Here is a 24209-nt window from a genome sequence, read left to right on the forward strand (position 1 = left end):
TTTGTCTTAGTTTATTTTCCAAAATAAAAGTTTGTGTGCATTTAAAATCTGTTTGAGACGGTTAAAACTAGTTAGAGCTTGTATGCAGGACAGTAGTCTGGGTGGTCCAAGGGGGACCAGCAGTGGCAGTCAGCGGGGTGCCGACCTTATCAAGCCAGCGGTATATAACTGCATGATATTATACAATGTGTTGTGATACAATACAGTACATGATAAATATAATATTATACAATACAATTCAATGTAATACGATACAACGACACACTGCAAGACATTTTGAGACAGCACATTACACTGTGATGCAATACGATACAATACTATGTGATACGCTGTGATGCAGTTTGCATTACAATTCTATATAATACATCTGTAGTAACCTGCCTTACAGAACTGTCCATACCTGTTAGTGTATGAGGGGAAAGGCAGCTGCTGTCAATGTTATCAGCACTGAGGCAGGACAGAGTTAAAAAGTCAGTGTCACAATTACAGAAATGAGCCAGAATCAAATCTTCACATACATTAACCTCAACATTCTTAGAGAACTTCAACCTGACTAAACGGCCGCGACCTCCGTGACACTTACTCGAGGAAACTCCCATCTGACAGTGTGTAAACTCGAATATAAGTTATCAGTTATACTTTGAACCAGTGATCCAATACAGGTCAATCCCATGAAGCTCTACTGCCCTTCCCTCTCATATGAAACACTGAACCCATTTATAGAGATACGTGTTACTGCTGGGCGAGGCGGAGATCAATAATGAAGGGAATGAACACAGTCGACAGAGTTTCACTCTCTGTGTGTAAAACAGGTGCTAATATATGAGACGGCACCAAATTCTGGGCTGGATTAAAAAGTACAAATACGATCTGATTCTGTAAAAACATCACAGAACTGCTAATAGCACAACACTGTGTAATGCAAATTAAAGTAGGTCATGTGATGACGGTGGTAGCCACATGTGGGCGAATGTTAACATCAGAACAATTAGCTGGCTGAGTAGCACCATTCATTCATTTCAAATAGTCAACACTCAAAAATGGTTCTAACGTTCTTTAGTAAGGGTGATGTTTACACACAGACCAGCTGTATGAGTCTTGTGCATTAATAGTTCTTTGCATGATTAAGTGGTTCTTCACTATGAGACAAAACCTGCTGTATACAATTTTATGAACCTTTGAAAATTGTTCTGTATAGCACCAAAAATGGTGCCTGAGCCACTAATGTTACAACTAAGGAACGTTTTTTTTTTTTAATGGGACTATACAGAACCCTTCTTGCTATACACATTTCTGTTACTTCTGTGATATTTGTTTTATATTTACATAAATGAAGATTCTGTGTAATTTATGTAGTTGATTGTGTATATTTCCTTGTACACTCTTAAAAAAGACAGTTCTTCTTTTAAGGTGGCCATGTAGAGGAACCCTCCTGAAACACTTTAATACCCATCATTCTTAAAAAAGATGGTTCTTCTTTTAAGGTGGCCATGTAGAAGAACCCTCCTGAAACACTTTAATACCCATCATTCTTAAAAAAGACAGTTCTTCAAGGGTTCTGTAGTAAAGACAATGGTCTATATAGAACCATGAACACTCAAAGAACCATTTGCCTAATTAAATAGTTCTATGCATGGTGAGAGCGTTCTTCAGATTGATGGAGAATGTGCTGAATATGGTTCTATATAGCACCAAAAAAGGTTCTGCTATTATAACAAGCTTGATATCGTAAGAATAGTAGAACGCTTTTTGGTGCCATAAAGAACCATTCACAAAAGGAGTCTTTGTGTGTTCATGGTTCTATATAGAACCATTGTCTTTACTACAGAACCCTTGAAAAACCATCTTTTTTAAGAATGATGGGTATTAAAGTGTTTCAGAGGGTACTTCTACATGGCCACCTTAAAAGAAGAATATTTTTAGTCATTTTTAAAGAAAAGAATAAAGTGGATCAGTTTCAGAATCAGTCGATACTCAAGATCGCAGTATATTTATCAGTAATGGAACAGAAACCAGGTATCGTTCCATCCCTGTAAATCAGACTAGCTATTCTGTCTATTAGCATTGCTGAATTCAACGCAACAGTTTATCAATATGCAAGTGCTGTCAACTCCAGCATGACCAGAGGTCTGACCGCCGGACTGTCCTATCCCAACACAAGGTAAGCAGTGTTCATCATTGACCCCGTATCAGCCGACTTTGGTCACTCAGCCGCTTAATGAGAGGCTGCGGATCAGGCGAGCTTTGATTACACTGAGAATCCTTATTGAGATCAGACAGAAAGAAATCTGACCTGAGGTCAGCCCCCAGAATCAGACATTCACAGTGCGGACTCTGAAGGACGCTAAGACTTTAGCACAATGGCTGGAAAGAGAATCTGTGTAGAAAAGGGGAGAGAGAGGAATGAGGACAGAGAGAGAGAGAGAGAGAGAGAGAGAGAGAGAGAGGAATGAGGACAGAGAGAGAGAGAGAGAGAGAGAGAGAGAGAGGAATGAGGACAGAGAGAGAGAGAGAGGGAGAGAGAGAGAGAGAGAGAGAGAGGAATGAGGACAGAGAGAGAGAGAGAGGGAGAGAGAGAGAGAGAGAGAGAGAGAGGAGGACAGAGAGACGAGGGCTGAAACAGGAGCTGCTGAATGAAAGGCTTCATTCTCAGCCAGTGCAGCACGAAGCATCGATCTAAAGCTGACTGCAAAGATCTTGGAACGTTAAATTCAATTAAAGTCAATTATTATGATTATATTCAATAAAATATGAGCAAAAGTAGACATCCAAAAATAGAGTTTCACTGTAAACAGCTCCTCCAGTCATGTTTTTAAAGAGTCATGATCCAGAATAAAACTAGGGATGGATGAATGTAATTGGCCAAGATCGGAACGGACAGGTGACGACTGTGTCCGATCTGTGCTGCAGGTTTTATCAAAGTGCTATTAAACACAAATATGAACAACTTTTCAGTGGGATTGTTTATTGTTTATTGTTTGTTTGTTAGTCAGAGTTTGGGGGATCACGCAAGACCATCATCAGTTACTGGCTGTTACTGATCACTCATAAAGCCAGTCGTCTCTTTTTCTGATGTAGCACTTTATTTATGTTATTCAAACAGGAAACTGATTTTTTGGTGCCAGTTTGTCTTTTAAAGAGCAGCAGTGTTGTTTATACTGCAGTGTGGCTTATAGACAGTCCTGGAAATGCATCAGCATGTGTGAGCTTTGGGTTAAAAAAGAAAAAAACCCAAAAACTTTAACTACATGAACCCAACAAGTCCAGGATGGAGCTGAAAAATAAAAATGCAGCTCACTGAAATCTGCTGCCAGAGGAGTTCCACCATGCGCACATCCCTCCTGGCAACAGAACAATCGTTTTATCAGGTTCAGCTTGTGGAAATGGAGCTTTCTGTGAGCTACCATGTTTCATATCACTGTGTAAAAGATGCTTCATGCTTCCTTTATTGTTGAATAATTCCAAGATCATTCCGAGCAGTTCGGATTATTGTTGTTTTAATCAGAGTAGTGATAATCGGTGTCACTTATATTCCTATTTATCTGTTTGCTTGTTCAAAATTTGTCACAACCCTGCTGAAAAAAACCCTTAGAAACCGTTGTGTTTCTGTTGGTTCCTGATAGGTTTGTAATGTGTTTTGGCTTTATTAATGAGTGGATATCACAGTGTTAAGGGTCCTAATGGTTTAACAGGTGACCAATGGCAGATTTGATGGTTTCCTGATGGGGTATGAAGGTGTTCTACATCATTTAGCCAATTCCCGTTAGCAAAACCAGTAGTTTTTAATCCTAATGGTTTCTAGCGTTTTTTTTTTTTTCGGCAGGGAAACTGAATAAAAATGTCCATCTTTGTCTGATCATGTTCATCACACTTCAAATAACAGCACTCTGGAATCACAATATTAACAGAGAAGAGCAGATAAAACAGAAGCCACTTTTTTTGCTCCAGCCTTGAAAGGTCAAAGAAACCAGCCTTTCAAAAATTCATGATCCCTAAATAAAATTTAAACTGCCAACTTACCGTCCAGCTGACGTGTGGCGTGGTGCAGGCGGCTGGTCAGAGAGAGCGCTGGTTCTTGTAGAGTGATCTTCTTCCTTCTCTCCAAACTCCCTGATGTAAACAATGATTCCGGCAGTAGTTGTGCTTCTCTCACTGTAAGTCCTGGTGGTGCTGTTGGCTACAGTCTCTGGATGGAGGCTGAGATCACCTGCTCTGTGTTGGTGCTGCGGATCTTCTGATCTTCTGGCTGCACTGCTGGTGACCGTAGCTTTGTTTGTATCCTGGCTGTCGTTAGTCTCAGGTGCAGGAATCTCCTCCTCCACTACGAGTGGTCTGTACAGACTAGCCCGGCCGTGTGGTGTCTCAGATGGGTCCTTTTCACCTGAGCTGAATTTCAGGTGTGTGTAGGTATCCTCTCTGGATGTTCTGCTGGTTTCTGTGAGCGTCACCTGCTCTTGTATACTGCTATCCTCTCTCTCAGCGTGGAGACTAGCCCCGCCCCAAGCCGCGTCCTCCCGCAGCATTATCGCACAGGCAGACAGTGTGGTCAGGGAGGGGCTGTACCCTGCCCCCAGGTGAGAGCGAGTTTCCAGGTTGCAGTCTGTGATTGACGCCTCCTCGTGCAGACTCCAGGGATGGGCCGCTGCGCATTCCTCAGGCACACGCTCTCGCTGAACTGGCGCGTCCGGTTTCATAATAGCCAGATCTGAAAGTTGCCGGGCTACTTCACCTGCCCCTACCTCTCTCTCTCTGCCTAACTGGTCCTGAGCTTCTGCGTATTGATGAGATTCTGTTCTCTGATCGATCATTCTTGTGTGAAAAGATCCCAGCGTCTCCTCAGCTTCCCATTTTACTTCTATTGCTTGGTTGTTTGGATGTTCCTCCACCTTCTCTTCCCCTGCTGAGCTCAGCTGAACCTCATGCTCATTTGAAACCAAGTTGTCAAAGCCACTTTCTAGTGCCCATCTCTTGCTACATGTCTGTAAATGACCGTTAACTGACTCAAAGTCATTTCCACGTGCCACAGGTTCATTACCATCGTGCTCTTGAAATAATATTTGCGGTTCTTCATGGCTTTCACCTGCTTCCAAATATATCTGAGCATCCATACGGTCTTCCTGGAGTTGAGTTACAGAAGTGCGAGTGTGATAAGAGATGTCTGGATAGATATTCAAGTGATCTGTGGTGGCAGAAACAGACTCAGAAACAGTGTTGAGTGAAACCTTGCTGACTTGTTCTTGTCGATCTCCTTCAACAAGGTCAGTTCCTGGCCTGGAATGGTCAGGCCTGTCCATGTGTGTGTACCTCATGGTGGATGGTGGATTTGATTGGTCATCATTAGGGTCAATCTCAATGGTGTTTGAGGAGCTTAACAAGGTGCAAGTTTCTAGGTCAGATGTGTGGATGCTCAGTGATGAGACTGACTCATCCTGGAGCTGGACGAGTTCAGAGCCATGACAAACTGGCTCAACGGCAGCAAGGATGGGCTGGACTGAGTCAGTGACATCAGCGCTGATCAAGGAAGTATCTATAGATACAGGAACTCCCTCCAAGTCATGATGATCAAGAGAGAAGCTGGAAAGTTCTGTGACCTCTGGAAGGACAGGACTGTGCAGAGGATTGAAGGTAGAACCAGTTTCATCTTTCAGGACTGAGTCACCAGAAACTTCACCTAAGGATGGTGAAACCCAGCCAGGACTGGGGTTAGGATCTGTGCTGTCCTGCTGGCTGCGAGGAGAACATTCAGTGGTAGGGATCATGTGATCAGGTGCAGCTGGAAGAGAGGTGGTATCGCCAATGTTGGGAACAGATCTGACATCTGTAAGTTCGGTTTTAGAGGAGGAGCCCATCTGAACAGCTGTAACATCCATGATCTGATGGGAGGGTTCTTCAGCAGGGCTGAGGGCTGAGCTGGAGAGAGAACTATGTGGAGAACCTGAAGTGGAGAAGGTTGTGGACATACTGTTCACCTGTGATGCAATCTCAGTTTTCTTAGCTGGGTTTACCAGCTTTTCCAACACATACCATTCATGCTTCTGTAGGTTGTGAGGAGTGTCAGAGTGATCCCACCTGTCAGCATCACTGCTAACATGGTGTCCCTTCATGAGTGAGATGCTGTTAGGAGATACAGTGTCAGTGGATGATTGAAAGATCAGAGCTGCACTGGTGGACTCATAATCTGAAACTTTGGTATTCAAACTAGCAGTTTTAGAGTCTTCTGAACTCCAAGCAGGGATTTTGCTGCTGGCAGCATCAGTTGTGGTGCTCCTTATGACAATATCTGTGGCAGCATTTGGAGTTCCAGGAGCAAAGTTGGTCATTTCTGTACTTATTTCAGGAACAATGGTGCTTGATGGCTCAGCAGAAGACTGACCACTAGCATCAAGGTCAGTATGTGCAAAAACAAACGCCTCAGGAACTAAACCAGGACTTTCTGGAGGAGTTTGATAACCATCGCTGTCAGAATCAATATACGAAATTAAGGTGCTATCAATGTTAACTGGCATAAAACCTTTGGCACCTTCCATAATTTCCTCAGGGTGGACATTCTGGCGGTGGGGTTGGTCAGTGGGGATAAGACTGGGTCTCAATTCAGGTTCCACTACCTCACACTGGACCTGCTGGCTGAATTCAACTTGGTCTACATGGTCTTCAGTTTGCTGCTCTCTGAGATGATCTCTACTTGCGAAACTCTGGGAGAGGGCTGCGTTCTTCTTCTTCCTCCTCCAGCCCAGAGAGAAGGAGGAGATGCGCTTGGGCTTGTGGAGGTCAGTCTCAGAGCTACTGAGCAGCCCCTTCTGGAGAGAAAGAGAGAAAAATAGACAATGTTGGTGAAAGAAAAGACAAACAAGGATGAAAATGAACCAACTGGGAAGATAAATAACCAAACTGACATGTTTCTCATACCAACACAGTCCATCATACAGTACAACTAGGATTCTTTTGACTTCTTGACCCAAAGACCCAAATAAGAGAATTGATAGCAAACTGGAACCCAATCAGGAAATTATTACTACACCGAGTTTAGGAAAAAACGAATTGTTCAAACTGCCAGCCCAAATCTGATTTCTGTCATATCCAGATTGTATCTAGATTGATTTTTGATAGTCTGGACAGCAAAAAAGAAAACACACAAAATCTGATTTTGCAAATTGGATCCAAACTATATTTGGAGGTGGTTTGAACTGCGACTCCAGTCTGATTTTTACAGGTGCATCTGGACGCTCTGGACGCTAAAATCGGATTTCAAAGTGTCTTTTTCGTCAATCACTTGACAAACAGTGACAATGTCGAATCCAGCGTGATGAAGTTCTGGGATTCAAGAAGAGCCCCAAAGACTCATGATGATGAAGAGAGTTCTGAGGAGTTTGGAGGGGAGATGATGCTCCTCCATCTCTCCTGCATCCGCGTTTGAAATCCGCGTCACCAGCATAGCTACGTAGTTACTGACACCTACATCGTTACCACGGCAACCCATGCAGCTAGACTGGTGATGTCTGGACACACAAATCTGACCTGATCACTTACAGATAACAGAGCGAACAGACGACTCAAAAGATCTGATTTGAGAAACAAATCTGATTCAACTGCAGTCTGAACACAGCCTTATTTAGATGAAACTTCTTTAGATGGAGAATGAGGGTCACCGTCTTTACTAAAGAACCCTTGGAGAACCAATTTTAAGAGTGTGCCTAAGCTGAAAGTTTGATGGAATGCTGGGCATTTTTGTAGTATTTAGAGTAGAGAAAGTCCTGAAACACTGACAACTCGCCCTGAAGAATCATATTCATTTAAACAGTGTGGTGCCTCGCAGACTTTCATGCTTCCTCCTTTCAGAAACTATGAGAAGCACGCAGAGCTTAGTGGATTCTTCAGAAGGGTGTTGCATTTCTTCATTACGGTGATAATAGAGGCTTGATCCACCCATCTTACTCTGAACTGATCCAACTAGACTCATCAAACACCGTCTGAGCAATAACGAGAGGTAAGAGGTTATAAATGAGTGAGTTTGGAGAGAGAGCTCTTATTCACAGCACTCAAACTGTACCAAAGCAGCTCCCGCAGGCCATAGAACAGCTCCCAGTCAGAGGCCAATATCACCCAAAAGGTTTTCTCAACGAGGCTGATCTGCAGAACTGAGATGGAAATAGAGTTTATGTAAATGAATTACATATTTAATATCCAAAACACAGCAACCTAAACAGGGAATTCCACCAATCTGTTCCAAAATTCCTCCATAATTCAGTGTGAATTAGAGATTCAGAGTGGTTTGGTGTGAAATGGTTTAGATGTCTTTACAGTGGTGGTGATAGGAACCAGGGGTCGCCATGACTACAACACAAATATAGACATTTTATTTACTATCCAGAACCACCAGTGAACCTACACGAGTCTTCTGAGTTTATATGGAATGTTGATGATGGAAAATAGTGGAAAATCCAACTCATCCCAAAGGTACTGGATGGAGCTCCATCACTCCAGAAGACACAGTTCCACTGCTCCACAGCCCAAAGCTGGGGGGCTTTATACCCCTCTAGCCCACGCTGGGTACTGGACATGGTGACCTCAGGATCATGTGCAGCTGATCCAGAGCTTCTCATTCTATTGGTCAGTGCTTTTCTATAGAGATTATATAAGCTAAAGTAGCTGAATTCACTCATTAGAAGTCTGGATGCTTTTGTACATACAGTGCACCATTAAAATGTGTCATTAATTTGAATGTCAAAAAATGGCAAAACACTTGTACGTAACATTTGAGATGTCTGCAGATCAACACACAGAGGCCAATATTACAGTAATGATTAATAATGTAACTCTGAGCACAATCAAAGCATTTCAAAGGAAACATTATTTTCGATTTTCAGTCTTTGCTCTTCAATCAGTAGCAAACACTCACTTTATGCTGCCTGACTGAGGCTGATAAGAACTTTTAATCCTCCAGAATGATAACAATGACTCACAGAACGGCATGAAGACACAAACAGAGCAGATGTCTATCTGGGTGGAGATCCCTCAAAGTCTTTCAAGCGATGTAATGCAAAATACGGAAGAACAACAGGCGAAGAAAGCAGTGAAAGAACTGTTGAAAGAAGTGAGCACCCTCAAAAAGCAGATACGTGCTGCAGCAGAACCGTACTGCTTCTGAAGCATCTTTAGATACAGGAACATGAGTAATAATTTAGTAAAAACACTAAATTATACACCCAAGCTTGACTTCTTAACAATACTGACGTGGTGGTGGTGTGTTAGTGTGTGTTGTGCTGGTCTGAGTGGATCAGACACAGCAGTGCTGCTGGAGTTTTTAAACACCTCAGTGTCACTGCTGGACTGAGAATAGTCCACCAACCAAAAATATCCAGCCAACAGCGTCCTGTGGGCAGCGTCCTGTGACCACTGATGAAGGACTAGAGGAGGACCAACACAAACTGTGCAGCAGCAGATGAGCTATCATCTCTGACTTTACATCTACAAGGTGGACTGACAAGGTAGGAGTGTCTAATAGAGTGGACAGTGAATGGACACAGGGTTTAAAGCTCCAGCAGCACTGCTGTGTCTGATCCACTCAGACCAGCACAACACACACTAACACACCACCACCACGTCAGTGTTACTGCAGTGCTGAGAATGATCCACCACCCAAATAGTACCTGCTCTGTGGGGGTCCATGGGGGTCCTGACCACTGAAGAACAGGGTAACAAAGTATGCAGAGAAACAGATGGACTACAGTCTGTAACTGTAGAACTACAGAGTGAAACTATACGGTCAGTGGAGCTGATAAGATGGACAGTGAGTGGAGATACAAGGAGGTGGACTTAATTAAGTGGCTAGTCAGTGTGAGTCACTCTTGAATGTCAGTCAAAATTTCTGTCGTGCAAGCAAAGAAGAATGAAGCGTGTGTCCCCATTGTTTCCTGCCTGTAGTTTCAGTCAGTACTTTCACAACAAACCTTCAGTTGTCAGCACCTGTAATTAGTGTACTCTGATGGGGGCGTGGCTACGGCCCACTCAACACGTCACATACACTCACAAACACACACAAACAACACTGCACAACTTACCTGGAACCTTTGCTCTCATTCTGCTGATGTTTGATAAAAAAATGTGGGGATTCTGTCTCATGACCCGCCCTGTTATTCCGAGGTTTCAGTAAAATCTTTTCAGTGAAAAGTGCTGTGTTTATATTTTTGTTAAGTATATGTCAAGTTTATTTCTAGAGTAACCAAAGCTGACCGAAGTGCTGTACAGCTAATAAAATTAAAAATAAAACCATCTATACACAAAACATCAACAAAAATTAACCACAGAAACAAACATACAAACAGTGCTGCACAGAAAATACGTTAAAACAAAAAGTTCAATGAAAGATAAAAAGGAGCTGAAATATTACATAAAAATAAAACTAAAATAAATGTAGAAGAATAACTGGGCACGTAAAAGGAGAGATGAGTCTTAAGGCAAGATTTAAACTCAATGGTTGACGCAGATCTCATATTAATAGTTAAATTACAAACATACAAATAACGTGATCATGCAGCTCTCAGGTAGGAGTGACGGCTATCTGAGTGACACAGTGGCGCCACCTTCCTTCCGTCCTTGTGAATTAGAGCTGGTCAATATGGCATATACATTCTACCACAATACTTCATGATACATGATGTGTCATAATATATATATATAAAAAAAAAATAAAAATACTGCTAAAAACTTGAATACAATAATTCAAATTCAATACTTCACACACTGCGCTGCACTAAATCCAATTGGACAGGACTATTAGGCTCTCTTTGAGATCAAATATGCAAATATGAGTACTGATGATGTCCACCATAGACTCAGAAAAGCATATTGTGATGTCATTTATAACGATAAATATTGTCATATTGCCCAGCCCTGATGAGAATTATCCTGATGAACTGATTTACACAGCCATACAGACTTTACAGCACATTCTCCATCGATCTGAAGAACCATTTCACCATGCAGAGAACCATTTAATCATGCAAAGGGATCTTTGAGTGTTCATGGTTCTATATAGAACCGTTGTCTTTACTGAAGAACCCTTGAAGAACCATCTTTTTTAAGAGTGCAGTGATTAGTGGACATGAAGTTGAGAATTAAGCATGTAAATGTTGTTTTGAATACAGCAGAGTTCTCTGGGTTCTAGACGTCAGTTCCGGAGCTGTGTTATAGTTCATGACTATGCAAAACGTGGCTTGAAAGCTTGGTATAGTCTGAACTGACCATCTCATGAACAGCCTGAGCTGAAGCTGAACTTCACTGCTGCACTGACACCATCGCTGTACCATTGGCGTCATCTACAGGCCTGGAGGAGAACTACACTCTAATAAAAACTCCTTATAATCTCAGGATTATTACATTCTAAGCCTTATTATTCAGTAACTTCAGGGACTTCAGTGCAAACTGGCTGAGCCGTTCTTAGACTATAGAAGTGTGTAATAAAACTTTGGGCCCACCGGTGGACCCTGACCATTTAAGAGGTTAAATATGACGCCTTTCTGTACTTTTTAATGCACAAGAGTTTAACACTGAAAAACTGAATAAAAAGTGTGCTGGGTTTTTTGCACGAGCCAAAATTGATGTTTCATTTTTCCCAGCATGTTAAATTCAGTAAATAAACAGTAATTGTGCTTTAAATTGTGCAGTAGTGTGTCTCTGTAGAGGAAGTAGAGGATGTGTAATTTACACTCAGAAAATAAACAACAACATGGCGCACAAACTTTTGCATATGACTGTATTAAACCTTTTTCACCCAACGTTTGAAAGCCAAGGAAGAAAGAAACCCGAATGTGCAAAAATGAACCCTCACTGCTTATGAAGCATGGTTGTCTTTTCACCTTTCAGTATTGTTCTCTCAGTTCTGATTGGCCATTAAAGTTCAACACTGTATCTGCAGGCCAGCTGAACGAGGACAGTGAGTCGCTGAGGCTCACAGGAACGGCACAGTCAGCATTCAGACGACAGAAACTCTTCATGGCAAATTATCTATCTATTTTTATTATTCCTTTATTGATATCTGGAGTTTATCTATTTAAAACAGTAGTTCACTGCAGCAGCAATGAGCTCTGCCTGCTGAAGGCTGCGGGGCCACAACATGCAGAGCTTAGGAATGCATTTATTTCAATGCAAACATTTGAATTTTCCAGCTTCCCCTGCTGTAATAAGCTGTGGTAGTGGGTAGTGCAGACAGGGCAGGTCTGCACAAGCAACCCTTCACTCGTCTGAACAGCGTTCACCCTCTGGCGATTCCTAAAGCCGGGATTACACAACACGACTTTGGTCCTGATTCTCAGTGTGGCTGAGTCAGTGCTGGTCAGCTCTGGTCTGCAGATTAAGGGTCAGTGGGAGTCGACCGCAGGGAGAGTGAAGTGACTAGAGTGTGAGCAGCACAGACTCAGGTCAAACAGGTGGTTTTAAAACATTTTAATGAACCAGGTTTAAGGCACAATCCAGTGCATGTTAAGGGTGGGTGATGTGGCACAAATGTAATATCATGATACTTCAAGACGTTTTCATGATACATGATAAGATCTTTAAGAACAACATTCCGCAGAGATCAACTGAGGATTTCAGGTATTTCGCTCTCTGCAGTGCATAATATCATCAACAGATTCAGGGAATCCAAAGAAATCGCTGTGCTTAAAGCAAAAGGACAAAAACCACAACTCAATGACCTTCAACTCCTCAGAGGGCACTACATTAATAACTGGCATGTTTCTGTAATTGATATCACCCTATGGACTCGGGGGAAAACACCGTCCATCACTGCATCCACAAATGCAGGTTAAGACTATACTCTGCACAGTGGTCACATATCAACAACGTCCAGAAACGCTGCTGACTTCTCTGGGCTCGAGCTCATCTGTAATGAACTGATGAAATGTATATTGTGGTTTGATGAGTCAACCTTTCAGACTGTTTTTGGAAATAATGGATGTCATGTACAGTAGCAATCCCCAAAAAGCAGGGTGTTTATTAGGCTCTGCTTGTATGAGAACCCTGAGATAAATCATCTTTCAACATTTTTACTGGCCTCATGGACAATACAGACCAACAGAACCACATCACAGCCTTTAGAATCACTTGGACTGCCTTGTTCAGGTGTTATCAGCTATAAAGAGGTGTGAGAGCGCAACCACCCACGTACCTTTGACCTTGGGGCAGTGGCGTAAATTGATGGCTTCTGGTCAGCATCAGGCCAGTCCTCTTCATCAGCCTCAGGAGAGTCCACTCTGAAGGAGACAACAGTGTCTTAATCATATACAATCACCCTTAATGCCATAAACTTAATATTTACAGAAGAAATGATCTCATATTAAGATAATAAATCTTTTTTTTCTCTTTGACAAGACAACATATCGTACTCTGTGAGTGTTAAATTGTTTTATCTTAAGAAAAATTATCATTCTTTTGTCATTTATCGCCCAAACAAGCACAAAGAGTGACTCACCAGGTTCTTATGATTATCAGATCAACAGATATTATATTAAATCAGGACTTTTTACTTGTTTGAAGAAGTATCCTGACAGTATGTTCTGGAACTCTGAACGTCTCTGCAGTGCTGAATTTAAGTCGCTTATTCACTTTTTTATCAGAATCAGCACTTCTTGTTATCACTCTGGTTGTGAAGTATTCAGGTGAGATGTGAAGTTGATAAAAGACAAAAATTCATATTTTGTTGTTCGGTGAGCAGACTCAGCTCGTGATGGCAAATTTAGCAATACAGTCTTGAATGTAAAAGATTTATAATTGAGTGCCTTTATTTTATGATTGTGCATGGAAACTGAATATATGCTGCTTATATTACATTTCAGGTTTCGTTCAATTTAAGCATTTATATCTGTTTTCTAATTTTCCTTTTAGTTTTTGCAGTGCATGAATAGGAGAGATGAAATGGGTTCAAAATGACAACATATTACAGATAACATGCTATATTACTTCACAACACTCTTTTCTGAGTATATGAATGTATGACCAGCACTTCTAGAACAATGAACAACTGCATGGATCATAAAGACAAAGCCTATAAACAACAACAACAACAACCAGTGTAAACGACAGTGTAAACACTAAACTGAACAGTCACAAAGTAGCTGAGTGAATAGCAGCCCATTATGACACAATCTTATTTCATTCATTTATTTTTACTGTTTGATCTTTAATTCTAGTTTATTTTTAAGATAAGATCATTCTTTATTAGGGAAATTCACAGAGCTACAGCAGCAAAGGGAGAGCAAAGCACTCAAGAAAGGAAGTAACAAGAAGAGAATAACAGTATTAACCATATTAATTCATTCTCAGCACTGCAGTAACACTGACGTGGTGGTGGTGTGTTAGTGTGTGTTGTGCTGGTACGAGTGGATCAGACACAGCAGTGCTGCTGGAGTTTTTAAACACCTCAGTGTCACTGCTGGACTGAGAATAGTCCACCAACCAAAAATATCCAGCCAACAGCGTCCTGTGGGCAGCGTCCTGTGACCACTGATGAAGGACTAGAGGATGACCAACACAAACTGTGCAGCAGCAGATGAGCTATTGTCTCTGACTCTACAAGGTGGACTGACAAGGTAGGAGTGTCTAATAGAGTGGACAGTGAGTGGACACAGTGTTTAAAAACTCCAGCAGCACTGCTGTGTCTGATCCACTCAGACCAGCACAACACACACTAACACACCACCCCCACGTCAGTTACAGTCTGTAACTGTAGAACTACAAAGTGCACCTATATAGTAAGTGGAGCTGATAAAATGGACACTGAGTGGAGAAACAAGGAGGTGGTCAGAATGTTATGCCTGATTGGTGTATAATCCTAAAGATAAAAATATAAACTCTATCCTTCACAAAATGAACTGTATAAATGTTATAAATAAAAATGCAAACAAACGTACACTATAAGGATATTTAACACAATGCTAGCGTTATTCTTTTTAACATCATTGCATTATTTTCTTCCAGGTGCATTTTGTCTCTGAAAGTCTTAAAAACAAAATATTCGGATGTAAATCACGTTTTGCATATCATGTATGGTGATGATATTTTTGTCACCCGTTAGATGAAGTAAGAGGGACTGCTGTAAGTAGTCGAGCTCAGCTGAGCGTGATGTGACGGTGCAAACTGTTGAGTCTTTTTTTTAAATGAGTGGAATGTGGACTTTTTTTAGACATGCACAGGCAGGAAGACCACAAATCACCCAGAGGGGGCGTGACCACAGGCTAGACTATTATCCTTCAAAGATCTGAAAATCCCTTTAGTGTGTCCAGTTCATTAAGAACCTCAAGAGGTTTAAGGCACACATGTACTCAAGCTCTGCCCCTCCTGTTCCAAAAACACTGTTCCCCATCCTGGACCTGGACTCCTCCGTCACCAGCGGCACTAAATAAGCAGGTGACAGGTGACGCTCCACGACATGCTGCAGCAATGTGGACGGGTCTGCTCTTCCTCACCGTCACCGCAGAGACACAAAGCTCTGCTTTGTGTGGCCACAACATAGTTCCATAGTTTCACGGTGGCTTTTTGAAGCACTGTCATAATTCATAATCTGGACCAGCCTGTATTTAGCAGGCAGCGCTAAAGGCAACACACAGAGACTCATCTTCATTGTGTCGTTGAACTTTTGGACTCTTTTTATTGGGAATGCGCTGATCCTGTTCATTCACTCATACACGACTCGAAAATACACCAATACCAACATCCGATGTGTAAGCTGAGCCAAGCCGAGTGGACACTGCCCCTCTAATGAATAATAATTCATAAAATAGAAATAATATTAAGGCTTTCATATCAGTAATTCATAACCTGTGGTAGTCAGAGTTCAGCAGGCTAAAACAGACTTTTTCATCTTCACTACTAATGCAGTCTGAGCTCAGCACGGAGGAAATTGATAGATTTGCATATGCAAATGAATTAAGATTGTGATCGGCATGTTAGCAGTAAGAGCTTCTACACCTGAAGGACCAACGCATGTCTGAAATTACCGTTTTGGTAACGTTGCTGCATCAAGTCACAACCTAAAGGTGTTAGATCAGTGAAAATATTATATCACACAATGCAATAATAACCTTCAAAGGCAGGTGTTCAGAGCTTCAGGAGGCTACAAAAAATCATTAAAACTACTCAGTCTTTACTGTGAAATAGTCAGAGATAGAATAGAGGCCACCCTTCACCTTTTACACTTCCAGTCAAAATGGCCATTAGGTATAAGTTCTTTGTTTTTTATTTTTCAGGAGATATGTTTGAGGATACTGGATATAAGATGTAATATCACCCTTAATTTATTAATTTCCAGCCAAAATAATATATTTTAAGTTAATATAAGATAATCCACTCCATAAGTAAGGAGAAAGTCAAAGAAAAATAAATAAAGGTTTCCAAAACTGAAGTTCAAAAACTGATTAAAGACGACAGAGAAAATGTGGCTCCTAACAACCACCTGGAAGAGCTGGTCGACCCCAGAACTGCCCCCATCAGATAAACAGCACTTAAAGCTTTCATCTCTGAGAGAGAGGAGAAAATCAAGCTGATCAGATCTGAAAACATCCACAGGTGTTTCTGTCCATCCTTCCACTGTGAGAAGACGACTCAGCGCTGTGGGTCTGAAAGGATGTGTAGCTGATCAAGAAGAACCTCACTGAGAAAAGGAGACGGACACATCAAACAAAGAAGCTGAACGATGGACTGACCACCCCAGAGTCCAGACCTCAACACCACTGAATGTGTTTGATTACTTCAGAAAATCATCAACCAGCTTCTAAGACTGAACTTTGGAGGTGTGTCTGCAGATTCTTTGAGGAACTGAAAGTGAGGCTCCTGAAGAGAGTGGAGGCTGGAATAAAGGTAGAGAGAGACTCACTGACTCTCACAGCTGAGAGTAGATCTAGCTGTTGAAGCTTCTACGTAATTCTATGTAAATGTCTTTTGGCTGAAAATGAAAGAAATGACACACAGTCTTGGGCTTTTGCACATCACCGTACGTTGCCAGTTTGTTAGGTACACCTGTTTAGTATCAGGCTGTGCCTGTTTGGCCATCAAAGCAGCAGAGATTCTCCTGAACATGTACCAAAACAAGACTGTGGGTGTGTTTGGAGGAACGCTGAACCGCACTGAAACAACCATGTTTCAATATTGCAAAAAGTCAGTTTCCATTTCATCTCGGCGACTGTGCAGCACCAGCATGCTGAATAACTGATACTAATGATCACTGTAAAATAAACTAGATAAAAAGATTATATAATCATAATAATAATAATTACAATTGTGAATATTGTAAATAAGTGCACTTATTATTATTAGTATTATACACTGAAACCACTCCATGCTTACTATTCTCGATGAGCTTCTACTTCAGACATTACAGTGCAGTATTTTGAGTCTCGGCTGTACCGCATTATTTTCTGTACTGTTGTGGATAAACATTTATTATTAAGCTATACGTGACTGACAGGCCTGCAGATCAAATGACAGACTGTGCGCTCTCTGTAGAAGAGGACAGGGCTGTACGGTGATCTAAAACGGCTCACATGCGCCTTATTATTGAACTGAACTCAGCCTGAAATGAATGGACGTGAAAGGGGAGCTTCCCTCAGACGGCCTTCTCAGGCCTGAGCAGCTCTTTTCCGCTGGTACGTGTTTGAAAGCGAAAGCTGGGGGGTTCAGTGCCCCACCCGGGCAAAAACACCAGGTTATGCCGATAATTGTCCTTGGGCAAAGACTCCAAATGCTACTTTCGCCTGCTTCTGTAACAGGATCAGAACTGTAGATTGCTCTGGATGAGAGGTCTGCACCACCACAATATCTTGCAAGGCGGAACTAATTTTCAGTGCTTTGTGCAGGAGAGGGCAGGAAACCAGCCCACTGCAGGCGGGAGCAGGAGAAAACACACATAGAGAGAAATCCTGCATATTAATTAACAGCCTAAATAAAACAGAATAGTCACTAAATCATATGTGAAGAATATAAAATGATGACAGTAAAACAGTTAAAAAGAATGAAGTTTAAAGAGTTGCAAAGCAACTGATGACGTGAACAACATGCAGATTCTCGTAGCTCACAGAAATGGTGGAGCCTTCAGTCTGACAGCCACAGCTGCCCAGCAGAACACCAAAAATAACCGCTCTGTGGTTTAATTCCTGCTCTGTGTTTACTGGGAATAAACGCCGTTTGATGAGGTTACTCACAGTGAGCCTGATGAGCACGACTTCGTGATATTTCAGCAGAGAATAATGTGTTTGAATAGACTGTGTCAGATATTGGAGTCAGTTCGCTTTGACGGAATTGAGCAGATGGGAGCGGACATAATGTTTTGGTTGTAGGTGGGAGCGGGAGAAATGATTCCGATTTTCTGCGGGACTGAGATGAAATCCCGTGGAAGCGGGCTGAATGCCGTAAACGTAACACAAATATAAAGACAACTGAGGAAGTTTAGATTAGCAGTACTGCGTAGTACAACATCATCTTATCTTTTAGTGCTGAATGTTGGTGAGATATTATTTACAGCAGTTGAGCAAAGATGAAAAAGATTAAAGTCTGGAATTCACATCTCAGGAACCAGCAGCTGATCATATGATAGAAACCGGTCTGTGAATCAGTAGCTCCTCTTCGCTTGTGGGCTGTTTGCAAAACAGGTCGCACATCAGCTGAAAGGTATGCGGTAACTTTCCCCCTTCAAGAGGGCAACACACGAGCCGAGATCTGGCCTGCGGGAACGGCTTCGGGTTTAGGGTTTCTTAGTGAGTTGATGACGGAGCTCATAAGCATGTGGAGCGGCAGGTTTCTGGAGTTTTCACACTAAAGCACAGCCGCATCCTACAGCACAGAGTACACTTCTGTGCAAATACACTCACGAAATAAAGGTACTAAACTGTCTCTGGGTCAGCCCCCCTCCCGACTCCACACACCCCGTCTCGTCTCCAGGCTTTTATTTTACTGTTCTGTTTTAAAACATTCGGTTATGAAAAGGTACAAATACGAACTTTTCACCTGGAGAAACTTATTTAAGGTTCACAATCAGACCTTAAACCACTGTTGGAGCTTTGAGGAACATTTACACTGTTTGTACCTTGATGGATGAGAAACGTACAGAACAGAACCTTTATTTCTGACAGCGTGTGAAAAGCTAACGACAACAATCTAAGGATTTTAACGGTAATGAAAATAAGGTCAGCACAGATGTGTTCCAGCAGATCAACAGAGAAAACATCAGCCACGTGTAACTATTTCACAGTTTCTACGAGGAACATAATACAGGTATATAATCTCTGTTCATGTGGAGCATCAAGACACCCACAATCTTCTCCACTGCAGGTCTTGTATCACCTGAAAACACGACTCGATATGCTGAATACAGCAAAGAAAAGATGACAAGAAATGAACAGACGAAGGTTAAATTAAAACTAAAAATAATGGAGTTTATCTCCCTGAATGACAAATCATTTTATTTTATTTTTAAAGTTTATTTTATGCAAAAGCTTCGAAAATGTAAAAATAAATTACAGCTGTTTTTGGTACATAAAATGACACAAAGATTGTAAAAGGACCTAAAATATTAAATGTGAAAATATAGGATATCGTTCTGATTTTGAGTCTGACTAGCCATGACGCGATCACTCAGCATGAGGAGAATTTCTGCCATTTCAAATCTGATCACTCGTTCCCCAAAATCCTCACTGTGTATCAACTTTCCTGAAGCGTAAAGAGGTGCATATAGTCACACGTGCTCTGCAGCGTGACGGCCTGTCTTAAACAGCCCTGAGCAGAGGCGACTCTGAGAGTGACAAACTCAACAAAGGACTATTCAGTACCTATATATTACAGACTTACACTGCACAGCTTTCCCATCAGGAGCTGAGACCTGCTACACTAACACAGCCGTCAGCAGCACCTCACGCTGTTAGTTTACACAGGGGGAGGCGTGTTATGGCCCTTTTGGCCTGTTTCCTTTGTGTGACCTCACCCCGAGCACACACTGTTTGCCTTCACAACAGCACAGCTAACAATGTTTACACAGGGCATCACGCTGCACTGAGCAAACTCAAACACAGCTGTCAATCTGCGGACTGTCGAGAGGAGTGATGTCCTGTCAGGTATCACTCTGAGATGTGGACTCAACATACATCTGATCTGAGTCTCGGGTCTCTGAGGTGTGAGTCTGAGTCGAGTCTCTGAGATGTGTGTCCAAGTCCCGAGTCTCAAGGAGTGAGTCTGTGTCAAGCCTCTGAGGTTTGAGTTCAAATCTTGAGGCTCAAATCTCGAGTCTCAGGGGTGCAAGTTTGAGTCAAGTCTCTAAGGTGCAGGTCTGCGCCAAGACACGAGTCTCTGGGATGCGAGTCTGAATATCAAGTCTATGGGATATAAGTGAGAGTCGTCTCTAAGGCATGAGCCTGAGTCTCTATGGGCGCGAGTCTGAGTCGAGTCTCTGAGGTGCGAGTCTCAATCTCAAATGTATGGGATGTGAGTCCAAGTCGAGTTTCTGAGGTGTGAGTTCAAGTCTCGAAGCTCTGAGTCTCTGAGGTCTCTTAGATTTGAGTCAAGTCTCTGTCCAAGTGTCAAGTGTCAAGGCTCTGCAAGGCTAAACTGCACATAATTATGATTAGCATAAAACATAAGCAGGCCTTCTTAACGTCAGTCAGCCAGTGCAGGAGGCAGATATTACGGTTCATCTTGAACTCCAGATGGACCTTTAAGCTCTTAGTAGCCATTTGCATGTGTCTCTCACCATAAACTGATCCTAGTTGTAAACCTTCATGTCAGCCAGGTCCTGATATGCTGCAGGAAAGCTGCTGTACATGCATTTAACTCACTATGCAAATAAAACCGAACTGAATTTAACTGAATTTGCATGACAGAGTCGTTGCTCCGCATAACATATGGCCTCCATTAAACACATGGACGATTTCCAAGAGCCGTCCAATATTTGACCTGGCAGGAGAAAGTCCCACCAGGATACTTCAGTCAGGAACTGCAACCAGCACGTCTTTCACATCGTGTTTAATACATTCCCAGCAAAAAGGGCTCTAGGTAGCACCTACAAAAGTTCTATAACTTGTAACAGTCCTTTATTTGGTGCTATATAGAACCAGCTCCCCTTGAAGAACCATTGTTTTGACATTTTTTCAACATGCTGACATGCGCTGTAGCTTAAATACACACTTTTAAAAAAGATGGCTGTTCATCAGATCTTTAGTAAAGGCAATCTTTCTATAGGAAGAAGAACACTCAAAGAACCATGATTGCATGATTAAAAGGTTCTATGCATGGTGAAAGGGTTCTCCAGACTGATGGAGAATGTGTTGTATATGGTTCAATTTAGCACCAAAAACGTTCTTCTACAGTTACGATGTCAAGATTGTAACAAAAATAGAACCCTTTTTGGTGCTCCATAGACTTTTTCAAAAAGGTTCTATATTAGAACCATCTACAGCACATTTTCCCTCAATCTGAAGAACGATTTCACCATGCAAGGAACCATTTAATCATGCAAAGGGTTCTTTGAGTGTTCATGCTTCTATACAGAACCATTTTCTTTACTTGAAGAACCTTTGGAGAACCATGTTTCTAAAGTGTGTATATAGAATGTGTATATCATCTGTATTCAGATGAGCAGAGCCTGACGCAGGTGAAGTAGAGCAGAGCGGCACAAACTACCATGAGGTACAACGTAACATTGATATTCAGTGAAGTTAAAAAGGTTCCAGTAGAACGTGCTTTTAGTCTGGTTCTCGTGTTCCTATAGCAGCGTCATCTGTGAATTCTGACAGCAGTCAGTCAGACGTTCCTCCAGATTCTCCCCGAAGTCTGTTTTACTCCAGTAAACTATCTTCCTCCATCCTGAGTGTTTGTGATCAGTGATCTGTACAGAATTCAGTCCTGTATTAGTTTAATCTCCTCTTGGTCTTTGTAATACAGCAGCGTTTAGACGCAGATAGACAGCTCACAGTGAGAGACAGACAGGCTAAAGTAGCCTCCACACAGGGGGGTTAGTCTAACACACTGACCCCTACATTGAACTACACAGAATACGACATTGAATAGCCCCCATATATGTCCAACATTGGTCACTTTTTGGGTGTTTATTAGGAGATTCATCAAAACATGCTATAGAAGTCATATAAATAAAATATACTTCACTATTTATTGATGTCATATTTATTTTTAAGAACATGTTTACGTATTTAGGTTGGAGAGTTGATCTGCTTTAAACACAGAGTCGTACTGCATTAAGTGTGTATTGCATCAATTTACCGGATGTTTATATCAAATGTTAAACTGGCCCCTCAGTCTGTTATAACTCTGTGTAAGGGGCTAGTCTGACCATTCGCACTCACTTCTTTTACAGCGGAACTGTTCATAAACTGTAGTAGTAAGTTGGGGCTTCATTATTGTGGCCTCAATATAGTAAACTGTGGCCTAATTACAGTAACTTGTGGGCTCAATATAGTAAATTGTGAGCTAATAATAGTATTTTGTAGCCCCAATATAGTAAATTGTGGCCTAATTATAGTAATTTATGGCTGAAATATAATATCACGACACATAAACACATTTCCATGATAAATGATACGCAGCTGGATGTTTAATCTTTCTGAGGTTTGATGGAGTGGAACAGATAAAAACAGACCAGAGGGGCCACATTTAAAACAGTTTTATCAAAAACTATTAGAACATTAACTTTTATTTTACGTTTCACTCACTGCGCTGAATTCAGGACTAATTATGAACCGAAACAGGACTAATTATGAACCGAAACAGGACTAATTATGATCTATTAGTAATAAAACGCAGATCAGCTCTTTAAGTGCTGATTATCTCCACCATGCGCTCTGCAAAGCGCACTGTGGCGCCCAGTATCACGATAACGATCAAATATCGTCATACTGCCCACCCCTCGCCTTGTTAATCAGCACGTGACTTTAGGGGCTCCGTATGTTACCTGGTGGTGTCTGAGGCCTGTTTGTCTCCTGCTGTCTTCCTCTTCCTCCTCCAGGTGAACAGTCTGAGGGTTCTGGAGCGGCTCTGTTCATCCCTCTCTGCGGACTCCTTCAGGTTCACCTCGCTTTTGGAGAACAAGCTCTTCAGGGACCTCCTGGTGGAGCTGGAGGAGCTGCTTTTGGCCATGTCGATTAAAAAAGTACCTTTTTCCCCCCAAAACTGTGGTGAATAAACACGGACGGTCTGAGGACTCAGTGATGTCGATGCTCTGCTAAAGCTCAGCCACACACCTCACTGTACCGCCACTTTCTCCGAGGTTCACAATGTGTTCACACCTCTATTCAGACTAGCCCCGCCTCCCTGTGCTGGGAGTGGTCATGTTGTGTTCCTCCACCCACTCTACGATTGGCTGGCAGCTCTAACAGAGGCGGCAAGCGCACAAGAGGCGGGTTATGAGGTGCGCAATACGGGTGGGAAACAAAAACGAGCCACAGGTAAACGACCAGACACCCCCACGCCACGAGGCTTAAACCAATATAAAGCTGAGAAGCCCTTTTTCCAAAATTCTACATAATTAAAGGTTTTGAGATGTAAACAAAGTTGTTTAGAGAGGTTTGGTGTGAAATGCCCCATTATACACACTTAAAAAGATGGTTCTTTAAGGGTTCTTTAATAATTGGTTCTATACTGAGCCATGAACACTCAAAGAATGCTTTGCATGATTTAAGGGTTCTTTGCATGGTAAAATTGTTCTTCAGATTAATGGAGAGTGTGTTGTATTTGTTTCTATGTAGCACCAAAAAGGGTTTTTCTGCTGTTCCAAGACTGACATCGTAATGATAGTAGAACCCTTTTTAGTGCTTCATAAAACCAAATACAACACATTCCCCATGCATCTGAAAAACCACTCCACCGTGCAGAGAACTGTTTAAGCATGCAAAAGGTTCTTTAAGTGTTCATGTTTCTGTATAGAACCATTGTCTTTACTAAAGAACCTTAAGAAACCATCTTTTTAAGAGTCAGAACTGTTCACAGTGGTGGTGATAGGAACCAGATGTCCACCTCTAAAAGCTCCCTCACAGAAATAATAATAACAACATTATATATAGTAATAAATGTCAAAATGAAATAAATTCTATGTTACTCATGTAATAAATGTATTTGACATGTATTTTACGTTATCTAATTTTGCATATACACTACACAATATTATGTGTTTATCGTGTTTAGCCTCGGTTGCAGTCGGGTTCCTGAGAATCCACTAGATT

At 41.8% G+C, this 24209-nt stretch overlaps 1 protein-coding gene across 1 annotated transcript in view; it reads right to left on the reverse strand.

Moving 5' to 3' along the window:
- The window catches only part of crybg2 (crystallin beta-gamma domain containing 2), a 72581-nt gene extending 49330 nt beyond the window's left edge, over positions 1-23251 (reverse strand). Inside the window, exons 1-3 of the mRNA XM_036590440.1 lie at positions 22943-23251; positions 13166-13250; positions 4021-6797 (exon numbers count right to left, since the gene is read on the reverse strand). Of these exons, the coding sequence (XP_036446333.1) occupies positions 4021-6797; positions 13166-13250; positions 22943-23127 (3047 nt within the window). The 5' untranslated portion in view covers positions 23128-23251. The remainder of the gene's footprint in view (positions 1-4020; positions 6798-13165; positions 13251-22942) is intronic.
- Between the last annotated feature and the right edge of the window lie 958 nt (positions 23252-24209).

This window comes from Colossoma macropomum, unplaced genomic scaffold, assembly GCF_904425465.1.
Source record: "Colossoma macropomum unplaced genomic scaffold, Colossoma_macropomum, whole genome shotgun sequence".
Lineage (NCBI taxonomy): Eukaryota > Metazoa > Chordata > Actinopteri > Characiformes > Serrasalmidae > Colossoma > Colossoma macropomum.